Source organism: Dicentrarchus labrax, unplaced genomic scaffold (genome assembly GCF_905237075.1).
Source record: "Dicentrarchus labrax unplaced genomic scaffold, dlabrax2021, whole genome shotgun sequence".
Lineage (NCBI taxonomy): Eukaryota > Metazoa > Chordata > Actinopteri > Moronidae > Dicentrarchus > Dicentrarchus labrax.
Genome location: NW_026136721.1, coordinates 22,332,178 through 22,345,095, shown reverse-complemented (window position 1 = coordinate 22,345,095; position 12,918 = coordinate 22,332,178). Strand labels below are relative to the sequence as shown.

General features: G+C 42.1%; 1 protein-coding gene across 2 annotated transcripts; it reads left to right on the top strand.

The window, feature by feature from the left end:
* The first annotated feature begins 411 nt into the window (after window positions 1-411).
* crmp1 (collapsin response mediator protein 1) lies at window positions 412-11,699 on the top strand. 2 transcript variants are annotated; one of them, XM_051384654.1, is made up of 14 exons: window positions 412-909; window positions 2,688-2,776; window positions 2,989-3,173; window positions 3,282-3,446; window positions 4,018-4,079; window positions 4,200-4,280; window positions 5,246-5,314; window positions 5,411-5,531; window positions 5,676-5,832; window positions 7,365-7,506; window positions 7,595-7,765; window positions 9,179-9,358; window positions 10,085-10,250; window positions 10,387-11,699. In XM_051384654.1, exons 1-14 carry the CDS (start codon window positions 559-561, stop codon window positions 10,476-10,478), a joined length of 2,031 nt encoding a protein of 676 aa, XP_051240614.1. In that variant the 5' UTR covers window positions 412-558; the 3' UTR covers window positions 10,479-11,699. The 2 variants fall into 2 exon arrangements, with proteins under 2 accessions (XP_051240614.1, XP_051240615.1); XM_051384655.1 differs by lacking the exon at window positions 412-909 and adding an exon at window positions 945-1,717.
* The last annotated feature ends 1,219 nt before the right edge of the window (window positions 11,700-12,918 follow it).

Genomic DNA, 12,918 nt, shown 5'->3' with positions numbered 1-12,918 from the left:
AGTCGTACCTGCAGCCTGCACTCAGTCTAGGCTTGTGTCTGGGAATAGACCAGCCCCCCCAGTTAACTCTCTGTCTCACAACGGCAGTTAACCCTGAAGGCACCATTTAACAATCTGTCTATTCCTCCAGATGTGGGTTAGAGATGACACAGTATGTTGCCTTAATCCGCTGATGGTGTGACCCCCCCCCACACACACACATTAAAGGGAAAGAGAGAGGGATGGTAGAAAGACATGCTCTCCTTTTATACGCGTGGTCACTAACTATAGGCTCTTCACAATAAAACTAGTTCACACTGACACTCCTCTAATTAAAACTAGAGCACTGCATCATTTCACTTGTTTTGTGTGTGTGTGTGTGTGTGTGTGTGTGTGTGTGTGTGTGTGTGTCTGTGTGTGTGAAGAAGTAGCCCGGAGAGAGCAGCTTTTCACAGTTCACAGAGCGCGCTTGAGAGGCGGGGCTGTCTGTGACCCGGTTTAGACGTGAAATCAGCTAGACTTCTGTCTCCATCGTTTCAGATTCGGGGATAGTCTCCGTCTCCAGTGAAAGCCACAGCAATGTCTGACTGCAGAAGGCAGTGGAACCGGGAGGATGAGCTGCCGGTCTACCTGGCGGGACCGATCAGCACTGGGCCGAACCAAAGGAAAAGCTTCGGGATGTTCAGCTCCGTGGAGGGGGCGTTTGAAAGCAAGACCATAGACTTCGACAATTACGCGGTGGGGAGGAAAGGGAGCCGCACCCCAAGAAGCGGGAGCCGGGAAAGGGTCTTGGATGCAGGTCACCCTATCGAAAAGACGCCCAGCCAGGTCCGGGAGGGGTCACTGACTGACTCGCCCGGGGAGACAGACGACGGACGCCCCGGTGTTGAGATCGGATATTCATCCGGGAAGGAAAGCCCGAATTTGAAGGTTGTGCTGACGATTTTACTTTTTTTTGTCTCTGTGTCTGGCTTTTTGGTTAAATTCTGATGGCTGTGTCATGTGTGAGCATGCTTCCTGATAAATACAATAGCCTTACACATCAAGTGCTGTAACACAAAATGCTGGGAACTGTTGGCCTATATAAAGAAAGAACAAAAACGACTGAAAGCATTCATGACATATACGAAAAAAGGTGTTGTATTGGTCTCGTTTTGGGACATGTGTCGTCTTATTAATTTCTAACGCCTGTGGAGTTTTTATTCTGAGGCAAATGCATCAGTCTGCATAAATGATGAACTTTTGTGCTGCAATGCAGTTTGGCCATTTCGGTTTCCGTCTACGCAGCTCAAACAATATTCTCCAAAAATACACAAAGGCACGTCGACACACTGACGCTGTCATCTGTGGTGCTGAACCGGACAGCGACACGCAGCACCGCGCGGTATTGTTTTTGTGATTTCACGTGAGCTGTTTGTGCGCGCGCCTGTCTGGGGGTGTGAGGCGCACAGTCTTTTCTCCGGGCCGTGAACGCCTCCGGCCAGACGCTCGCTTTCCGCACGCGCACGCGCACGACCAGGATCGTCACCTGTCTCTCACTGCATCATCGCTCTTCCTCTCTCACACACGGAAACACTAACACACATCGGGGGGGAGGCAGAAGGGGGCGCAGAGCGCAGCGCAGGGCGCCGGGGTCATCGCAACCCGCTTCTAAGTTGACTGCCCGGGGGCAGAGCGACGGAGAGAGAACATGTCTGGGACCGGTTACCAGGGGAAGAACAGCATCCCCCATCTGACGGTAAGCGACCCGGCCTGGTCAGCGGCGGCGTTGGCATGAGAAGCTCTCCGCTCGTATGCAAATCCCTCCTTCCAGTGCCGGCAGAGAGGGGATTAAAATCTTAGTGAGGCAGCAAAGAGCAGAAGGGCCCTTTACTGTTTCTCCTGCGTGAAAACCAGGTCGGAGAGGTGTCCATTCTCAGTGTCTTGTGTGTCAAATCGAGCGCGTATTCTCGCTCAGGGTTGGACAGTGTTGTGTAATCTCGTCGCCTGTCAGAGGGATTAAGTCGGTTGACGTGACGGTCGAACCTACGCACGCACAGGAAACAATGGCTTGCATTAAACAACACTGCAACGGTGTGAGGGTGGAATTGTGCAAAGATGCATCCTTCAGCTAAAGCATTCTGCAGAAAGCCTCCTCTATCGTATCCAGAGTATTATTAACTGCCAAATGAATCCAAAGGCAACATACAATTAACATACCCAAGCATGGTGGTGACAGAAAATTGGCAACAGACTGTGCTCCTTTTTGTTAAGCAACCTTATTGGCCAAAGATGCTGAGGATTCAACAGGGCTGTCAGCTGTCGTCATCTCGCACGATGGGTGATCGCCGGTTGCCACGGAAACCTAACATCTTCCAAATGCTGTTGCCAGGCGCTCTGCATGGTGGTAGAGGGTGTGGATGCATGCTCGACTGAGAAAAACGTGCTTGTTTTACACCTGCTTCTAAATATTCAGCATTTAATTGTACTTTATTATTATACAGCACTAATATTAGCTTATGTGAGACCCCACCCATATACAGCACTTGTGAGGCTCCGCATTTCTTTCCACCCTCATCAACTGTGTCATAATATTTCTATAAGGTCATGGATTACATAACTGATTATGCAATATATCAAAATGTCAAGACTGAATTCAACCCCTCTTGTACCTCTCCCTCCCTCCCTCCCTCCCTCACTCTCTCTCTCTCTGTGCTTCTCCCCTGCAGAGTGAAAGGCTGTTGATCAAAGGAGGGCGGGTGGTCAATGATGACCAGTCTTTCTTTGCAGATGTCTACATTGAGGATGGGCTCATCAAGTGCGTATATAAGAAGCCAATTATGTCAAAGAACTGCAGAGGCATACACATATTGCAGGCGATAATGATTTCACTTCCATATTCCCTTCATGCCCTTTTCTATCTCCTCATCCTCCACCAACCCCTTTTCATCCACACCCATATATTTCCCGCTGTCGTCTCTACACCTCCTCACCCCTTTTTTGTCGCTACACACATCTTATCCTTGGTAGGCAGGTGGGGGAGAATCTCGTCGTACCTGGGGGTGTCAAGGTGATCGAGGTTAATGGCCACATGGTGATACCAGGGGGGATAGATGTGAACACCTGCCTGATGAAGCCTTACCTGGGCACAAACCCTGTTGATGATTTCCTCCAGGGCACCAAGGCTGCACTTGCCGGGGGCACCACCATGATCAGTGAGTGTGGATGCCACAGTGCATTGTGTAACCACATATTCATTCAAGTACTGAGAAATATTGATCACATTCTGTCCATCTTAACTTATGACCCCTCCCACCTTTCAGTTGACCATGTGACCCCTCAGCCCGGGGACAGTCTGCTGGATGCATTCGAGTGCTGGCAGGAGGCTGCGGATAAGAAGGCATGTTGCGATTACTCCCTGCACGTAGACATCCCCCAGTGGAATGAAACTGTTAAAGATGAGTTGGAGCTCCTGGTGCATGAGAAAGGTACATCATTTTCTTCTTACTCCATGATATTTCAGAGCTGTGGTCATTGCTGTAATACTTCATGTTCTCATGTTTATCCCTATTTTGGACCCGTTTCACAGGAACAATAGGGACTGATTTAGAAACAATTTGGCCCAGTGTTGAATCCTCTTATAGTGAAGTCACAGCGGAAATCCATTGTCCTCATTATGGTGCTGTCATGGTGGCAGGGTATAAATTCAGCTTGTAATCTGTTTTAAGTAAAAAAAATAAATAAATCACTTTTCTTTTGGGGAAGCTACAACATAAAGCAGTAACTGAGCCAAGGCAGCTGCCTGTGTGATCAATTTCTTTCAGAAATAAAGTTGAGAGTTGTAATTCTTTGACGCAGATGCCAGACATAAACAGAAAAGGTTGTAGATCAGGTTCTATATTTTGTAACTAGAAGTTTGCCCTTCATCTTGACTGTATTTATTGCATTTCATGATGCATTATTTCGGCTACACTCGCACAGTTTGTCTTTGTAATCCTTGCTGCCGAGCTCCCTTTTATTACATTCTTGTCATGAATACATCATTTCCACTGTTGTCAGGTATCAACTCCTTCCAAGTGTACATGGCGTATAAGGACGTGTACCAGATGTCAGATTCTGAGGTATGTTTCATACTCACTTATACTGCACTAATGCATTAATGACTAATTTTTTCGTGTCTTTCTGCTCTTTCCTTTCACCATTAATACCTTTTTTGTTTTTTGGACTCATCTCGCCCTCAGCTGTATGAGGCTTTCTCCTTCCTGAAGCAGCTGGGTGCTGTGGTGTTAGTTCATGCTGAAAATGGAGACCTTATTGCTCAGGTAAGTGCTACAAAACCTCTTCAAAAGAAGTCTGACTCACTGTGTGTCTCTTAGTGGCAACTGGCAACCCATAACTCTTGTTACACCATCACAACCCGTTTCTTTACCTTCACCTTTTAGCCTCCAGACACAGCAGTTTACTGTGATGAGAGAACTAACAATATATAATGACTGAACTAAATCACCACCAATCTTTTATCTTTATTGCCCCATGCAACCTCCACTGCAGTTGAAAGATATTCTTGTTACATAACTCCCCAGAGCTAAAGAAAGAGAGAGGGAGAGAGAGAGAGAGAGAGAGAGAGAGAGAGAGAGAGAGAGAGAGAGAGAGAGAGAGGATTAATTCTGCAGCTGCTAGGTATGACAGGTTTATCATAGGCCACCATTGCTGTTGACCGTTATTATACTAATGATGATGATGTAATGGTGATTAAGATGGTGAGGGTGAAGGTGCTGATAATGCTGACAAGCACTGAAGAAAAGTAGTAGTCGTGGTCATGGAGATGACGATCCTTATTAAGGGGACAATTATGACAAAAACCGTGATGTATTTGAAGATAAATGAGGGTAATGGATGATAATGGGAGTGCTGATGAATGATAATGATACACTTGTTAACCAAACTGTAATGGAAAAAGAAAGATGGATGATGAAAAACGTTTAGAAGCTCCAACCCCCTTGAGAACAATGAAATCAAAGAAATGATAAAAAAAAAAAGAAACAGCAGGGGGTTGGGGTCTGGTTTTCTCCAGACTATGCTGTTGGAAGCACAGCAACTTGGCATTCTAGGATTACAGTGCACACTTTTGATAGTGTGACAGACCATGCAATTTTAATTTTACAGGCAAAATATACCAATAAAGGCACTAATACGTTAATCTTGTGGATAAAACATGAAGTACTTTATGTAATGCTGACAGTTATTATAGTGGCTATGAAGATAATTGTTTACATTTGTTTTTTAGGAACAGAGAAAAATCCTCGGAATGGGGATCACCGGACCTGAAGGCCATCCTCTGAGCCGTCCTGAAGAGGTGATACAATTATTGCATACCCCATTATCCACTGATCCATCCATCTATGCATCCATCTATAGGTTTCAATATTTTCGTTACTTCCTGTCAATGCAGCTTGAGGCCGAGGCGGTGTTCCGTGCCATCACTCTTGGCAACCGTGTGAACTGTCCTGTCTACATCACCAAGGTGATGAGCAAGAGTGCTGCCGACACTATCACCCAGGCCCGTAGGAAAGGTCAGCCTCTCTTTCTTTTCATTCTTTTACACATCAGATTCACAATTGTTTCATGTGTCTGTGTCTATTTGAATGACTTCCACTGTTTATGAACATCTCCTTATAAAATCCTGACCATCACTCTCCCACTATCTTACCCTCCAGGTTCTGTAGTTTTTGGGGAGCCAATTACAGCTAGCCTGGCCACTGATGGTTCTCACTATTGGAGCAAGAACTGGGCCAAAGCGGCTGCTTATGTGACCTCTCCACCTTTGAGTCCGGACCCCACAACCCCAGACCACCTCCACACGCTGCTGGCTTGGTACGTCTTAAACCTTTTCAGAAATGGATGCACATGATGCAAACTGAGTAAATGCACTAAAGTCTCATTTTAATGCAAGTCCCCCCACTTCTTCAAGTATGTGATGATAATTCTCTAAGAAGCTTGACGCAATATATAGCCTACAGTATATTTCATGAGCACTGGAACATGTAAAAACTTTTCTAATTAATGCAGAGTGAGGGCAGAAAAGTGCTTAATTTAGCTATAACCTCTGCAGAAAGTGAAATGCAAATCAGCTGGATGACACCAAAGGAGACACCTACAAGGATCTTACTCTCACTGCCTTTAGATAGTAGTTTGGTATTCATACCACAAACAACTCCTAGTGTAATGCACAATGTCAGACCAGCTTGAGTGCAAAAGAAAAACAGATGGAGAGAAGGTGAAGGTGAATGAGGAGAATGAAAGATTAATAATGGATAAAGGACTTGTTTGAATGTCTGTATAAAGTATATGAATATCTTTATTAATGTATAAAGGTAAAATACATGCATGATAGCAAATTAAGTTGTAATTCATGAGCATAAGGAGGGATAAAGTGCCCCAGACCACACCCACCTCAGTTCTCACTTCAAACACACACACACACACACACACACACACACACACACACACACACACACACACACACACACACACACACACACACACACACACACACACACACAGAAATACACAATGCACAGAACATCCTGCTGTACAGTTTTGACTGTCCCCGATTCCATAAATAGAACAAGAGCTAGAATCCTTCATCATATGTTGCCTTGACTACCAACTGCCTTCCTCCTCCTCCTCCTCCTCACTCCTCTTTCACCCTTCATCTGCAACTCCAGCTTCTCAGGGTGGGTCTGTGTTGTCACACTGGTGGTGTGATACTGCTGTTACATTTGAGCTTCTGCTGAAGCGACAGGGTGTATTTTTAGACTCTTTTTCGAGAACAAAAGAACGGAACCTTACCTCGCTTTTCAGTGAGGCCCATTATTTCCATAATAAGCACTGTCATGGCATTTGGATGGTGATCCCAGAGCTCACTATCATAAAGTAATCACTATAATTAACAAAAACCTTAGATGAGAAATTATGCTTACTATAGGTTTTTAACTGATTCATCCTTTTGTATATTCAGGGGTAAAGTGAGTATATACGTTGATTGCTTTTTGATAATGCAGTGGATCTTGCAGCTGCGCTGCAGCATTCTGACTGGTTCAGCTGTCTGGTGTTTCTGCCCCTGGCCACTCCATGACTTGTACTTTAACTCTCATGCTCCATGAGGACACCTGGTGGCTTATCGTGTAAATATCTGTCTTTATGTCTGAATGTGAATATTGTCTTTAACTGATTTTTGAAGCCAAACGCCCTGTAACTGGCCATGTGCTCACAAAGATTGAGCTGCCTGTATTCAAGAGGTCAAGGCATTTCAAATCTCAGCAGGGAAAAATATAACATTTGACAGGTGAATGACTGAAGTGTTCTGTTGATTTTGTGTTGTTTATGTTGTTGGCTTGATACAGTGGGGATCTCCAGGTGGTAGGTAGCGCTCACTGCACGTACAGCACTTCCCAGAAAGCAATTGGTAAAGATGACTTCACCCTGATCCCAGAGGGAACAAATGGAGTGGAAGAGAGAATGGGTTTCGTCTGGGACAAGGCCGTGGTGAGCAAATGAGGACGTGTGTGTGTGTTTCTTTTGTGGAGCGTGAGTTTAGTCTACCTCTGCTAACAACCACTTCTTTGTCTCTTAGGCCATGGGGAAGATGGATGAAAACCAGTTTGTGGCAGTCACATCTACCAACGCTGCTAAAATCTTCAACCTATACCCACGCAAAGGCCGGATAGCAGTGGGCTCTGATGCTGACATTGTTATCTGGGACCCTAACAGCGTCAAAACCATCAGTGCCAAAAACCAGCAGTCGGTGAGAGCAAAAGAAAATAGAAAGGGAGAAGGAAAGGAAAAAGAAAAGGAAGGATGGATAAATTGTTGAATAATATACAAGGAGCAACAAGGTAATTCATCTGATGTTCTGACAATTAAACTGATCTTCAAATACTGCATAAGTTGAGGGAGCAGAAATGCATGAAGGACAGGAGGCAGGAGAAAGGCCGCAGGAGAGACGGTTTCAGATGGGAGATGGTAGTGTGTGGAATAGGTAGAAAACAAAGAGAAAGATCACAGGAGGTTAAGAGAAACCTGAAATGTACTTATTTATTAAGTTGCAATGCAATATTCAGTCTACTCTGGCGTTACTGTCAACAGTATAATGCCATATTGCATAGGTGTGGTTGTATAATAGAAAAGAATAATGCAATACATGCATGAGATTATATCCACAACCACTGATTATTAAGGTTATACGAAAGCGAAAGTTCTCTTACAATTGAGTATGGGATATATCTCGAAAGACTTGGTTCCAAGAAGATCATAAAAAACAATTTTCTTATTTATTTCAAGTGGTATCTGGACATGCAGCTAGGTTTTAGGCTTTTTTTTAGGTATAGGTTCTTTTTAAATGTTTTTCTCAGATTTGTGTTTTTTTTTTCAATCTAAGATTTGAATGAAATACTCATACCATTATTACATTTACAATGACACTGAAATTTCCACAAAAGAGAGTAGTTCCAGTGAAAGCTTTTCACAATGAGGACTGTGGTTTTAATCCTTTGATTGCCGAGAACAAAACAAAAAGTCTTCCTTATTCATATTGGGATGGCATTAGAAATCTTAGTGAATCACATTTCAAAACCTAGACAAATAAAGTCATAGCTATCTTTATGGCCAGATGCCCTCAGAAGTAAGTAAGAAAATATATATATATTTTTGCAATTTACATAAACCAACCTTTTAGATCTCAAGACTATGTATTCAGCAGGATGGCCTTAGAGGTGCAAATTTGCCATGGGCAAAGTGACACAACACAGTGAAAGATATTACACAGTGGGTAACGTATTCATTCTGCTCTGCCACTCTCAAAGACCCTAATCCAGACCGGTGCCGGATTTAGTTTATAATCCCCCTTCACCCCTCAACCATTCTGTGCTACCATCTTTCTACCCATCCCCCTGTATTCACACTGTCGCTCCTCCTATATGCCCCAAGCCTCTCACTTATTCAACCCCCATCTTCTCAACTGCATACCCCATCAATTTTACTGCATGTATTAAGCCTTCTGATACAATGCTTGCTGAAATAGCACAGTGGGCCAAGCCAGTGTAGGGTATCAGTGTTCTAAATGGTGGTGGGGATGAAAGAGCTGTCCCTTGTCAATCCGTGTAATCCCTCTTTTTTCCACATTCTTTGTCTTGTATGTGTGTTATCCTTCTGCACACAGGCTTCAGAATACAACATCTTTGAGGGTCTGGAGTGCCGTGGGGGTCCAGTGCTGGTGTTGAGTCAAGGTCAGGTGGTTTATGAGGAAGGCAAGCTGCAGGTTCAGCAGGGTACCGGTCGATTTATTCCCCGCAAGCACTTCCCAGACCACGCTTACCAGCGTGTTATGTTCAGGAACCAGGTACAGTACACTGATATTTCTGCAGTCATATAGACATTTAAAAATATTTTCCATTAAAAGATTAGACAAGCAGTCAACATCCAGTAATAGTTTCCACATAACTGCACTTCTTCTTCAAAAATACTTTCAAAAATACACACTGATAGGTAAGTGTCAGTTTAATTTGGTTTTCTGTGGTTTATTGGCAAGATTCTAATATATTTATAAATACAACATGTCAGACTTTGTTAGACATTGACTGATAACATCTTGGACTTATTTCCATTGTTGTCCCTGGTGTTTTTACAGTCCACAAACCATTTTTTTTAAGATGGATAGAGGTGATTAAGAAATATTAGAAAAAAGGGACCTAAAAAACTAAAAAAATGAATCGTATTAACAATTGATAAATTTTTTTCAGGAAGCAGAACAGGTAAAAGGTATCTTAGACACCCAAAAGAAAAAAATCATCATCATCATAAAAGCCAACAGACAACTGTCACTTACCAAGCTCTAACTTTTGTTGTGCATCGTTACGGTAGGAAAACTGAAGCAAGAATGTAGCTTCACATTTGATCATAAGCTATAAAGTAAAGGTAAATAATGTATTTAAACAATATTTAAACAATATAAATATACTGGTTTTACCATGCCAAAAATAACTGTAACTGATGAGTTACAGCGATTTTGCTTCTGAGGAATGACTAATAGCTTAGCCTTGCGTTTGTGTCTCTGTTTTCTATCCAGATGAAGGGAAAGGAGGCCGTTACTCGTGGGATGTATGACGGCCCTGTGTATGATGTGGTCCCAACCCCCAAATATATTACTCCTGCTCCATCGGCCAAAAGTTCACCCACCTCTCACCAACCACCACCAATACGCAATCTTCACCAGTCCAACTTCAGCCTGTCAGGTAACAGAAACAATATATTTGATAAGTTTTAAAATCCAATGATTTCATTAATGTGTTGAATGTATACTGAAGGTTCTGAATTAAGTAGTTTTCTAATATTTAAGTAAATCAATGTAATATCTTAATTTTGTTCCAGGGGCACAGACTGATGACAATGTCCCTCGTCGGTCTGGCCACCGCATTGTAGGACCCCCCGGTGGTCGCTCCAACATCACCAGCCTTGGCTGAACACCTGTCTTTGCACAAAGTGTGGTTGTGGGACTTCACCTCTTGAGTGTGTGTGAGTGTATGTGTATGACTGAGAGTGCGAGCACACTGGCATGAATGAATACCTTTGTATTTTTTTAGTACAATGGTGACATGCTCTTTTGATTTGTATCAGTTTGCCTTGAGTCCATGGTCACAGAGATGAAGCACATTAATGCTTCCAGTTTTAGAAGAGTGTGATTTACAATCAACCAAGTCGTTCAGAAATATGAAAAACTCACAATCGGGGCACTCACTCACACACATAGATCTGGTGTTGGACCCCCTCCAAGCACCCAAATGTGACTTCAGTGTTATGTCATAATGTTATCTCCTTTACCGTGAGCATGACTTCCTCCTTATTCTTCCTCAAATTCCACGTCTTACTGTGTGGGTCTGCTCAGACATGGTGCTCCTTTCCACCCATCTGGTGGACAGCTGAAGAAATAACAGATTTCTCCTGCATCTGTTTTTCAACATCTTCGCAATATTTGTTTCAATGTGGCTCAAGTGGATCAGTTATACATATTGCATGAACACGTCTTTAGATGTTGCACTACTTGTGGTTTATTGTTACAATTGAGGAACACTTATAATTGTACTCAAGGCACAGCTGTATTCAACAACACAAACATATTCTTATACTGGTAAATATATGCTTTGAACACAAAATGACATACACTGTGGATAGAGCCAGCTGTTACTAGGTTCAAAACACATTAATTCATTTTAACATTACTGTGAACTTCAATAAAAGCAATGCAACTTCCTCTCCACCATCAGATACTATTATGCAAATGTGTCAATACTCTATAAAGTGTGAAAGTAGATGAAACAAATACAAAAACAGCTGCTGAAAAGGGATGCAAAATGAATTTCTAGATGGTTGTACATCCAGAATAGAGTTTCACAGTAAAGACTTTATGATGTGTTTGATAGTTTTTTCTGCCAATCGCTCATGCCAGAAATAGATCTTTGTTGTAATGACATGCTCAACTCACTGCTGTAAAAGGGCTTCAGCTCCCACCCCTGCTGTTTGAAACTTCACTAAGAATCTTTTTAAGCTGTTTTTATTTCATTTTATTGATTCTGGATGTTTTCTTGGTAGATTTAGTGTTTCTATACCGCTCTGTTTTGTTGCTGTTGTCTGGTGTCTCCAATGGAACCACTAATGATCAATAAAGACTTGACTGTTGCAAAATACGATGGTTAGACAAACATTCCTGAGTTTAATATCAGTGTAACACAACTAATATTACGTGTGGCTCCGACTGTAATTGCACGTCCTAGCTCATGCCGTGTCTTTGCTGAATTTCGCTGGCAAAAATAATTAGTGCAAGAGCTTCAGTTATGGCAGTATGGCTTTCACACATATCACGCCAAAGGAACACATCCATCCACCCAAGAGATATAATCACATAAAGCAAAATTCCACTTCAATTCAACTTCAAAAGCCTGTGCTGTGTTCATTTTGCAGCATTATTTTTTCTTTTTCTCTAAGAGACAAGGGAATGTAAAGTTGCGTGCTGTGAAAACTCAAAATACCTTAAAAGCTGTGGAAGAAGAACAATGTAATCAGGTGATTTTGAGGGTCACTCTGACCACAAGGAGCGACATCCATTTCATGAAAATGGGTTAAGTGTGTGACAAACATGAATTACGTCTGATGCGGGAATAAATTCTTATTTGAAATGCGTTTAAGCTATACGCTTGGGTTGATGTACATAACAGCAATAAAGCTAAACATTACCCTAACACATATTATATGTGTATAATAATTTGTAGGGTTTTATAGGGTATTATAGGGAGAAAAAAATAATTGAATGAATAGTTGAAATGGAAGTGGACACAGATGATAACTAAAAACAGTGATATGCAACCTCAGGAGCAAATATTACACTGTGAATGAAATTACAATTTTTATGGATCAGGACTGAATGTAGGCTATGAGGTTATAAAAGCTTTGTGGCAATTTAGTTCAGTGTCTGCTTATAGCCTCATTTCAGAAATGCATAAAGGACTGCTCAGACAAATTGAACTGAAAAGTACTAAAATGAAATCATTTTGTATCTGTTGGGTAAATAAATGAACGGACAGCAGAGGGACTGATTGTCACTTCTTCCTTCCAGCATAAATATTTAAGTGAAAATATTTAATAAGATTGATCAGTCAGCTGGAGAACCAATTTAAAATGTACTGTCATTACAAAGCACTAATGGTTACCAAAATGAAAATTGAAATTTAGCCATTAAGACACTTTTTTCATGTTTACTTGCTTTTCAGGTGTAGGACATTACATTTTGTGTAAGGAACAGGATCCTTAATAAGATTACACACTTTCTACTTTACAGTTATGCTGTAATGTTCAACTAATTGTTTTTAATTTAGTAGTTATACTAATTCAATATGTTACTTGAGCAGC

Excerpts from the sequence above, each read along its gene's own strand:
- crmp1 (XM_051384654.1), top strand. The coding sequence starts at position 559 with ATGTCTGACTGCAGAAGGCAGTGGAACCGGGAGGATGAGCTGCCGGTC. Across the intron at positions 910-2,687 it reads AGGAAAGCCCGAATTTGAAG|AGTGAAAGGCTGTTGATCAA; the intron begins GTTGTGCTGACG and ends TCTCCCCTGCAG. Across the intron at positions 3,174-3,281 it reads CGGGGGCACCACCATGATCA|TTGACCATGTGACCCCTCAG; the intron begins GTGAGTGTGGAT and ends CCCACCTTTCAG.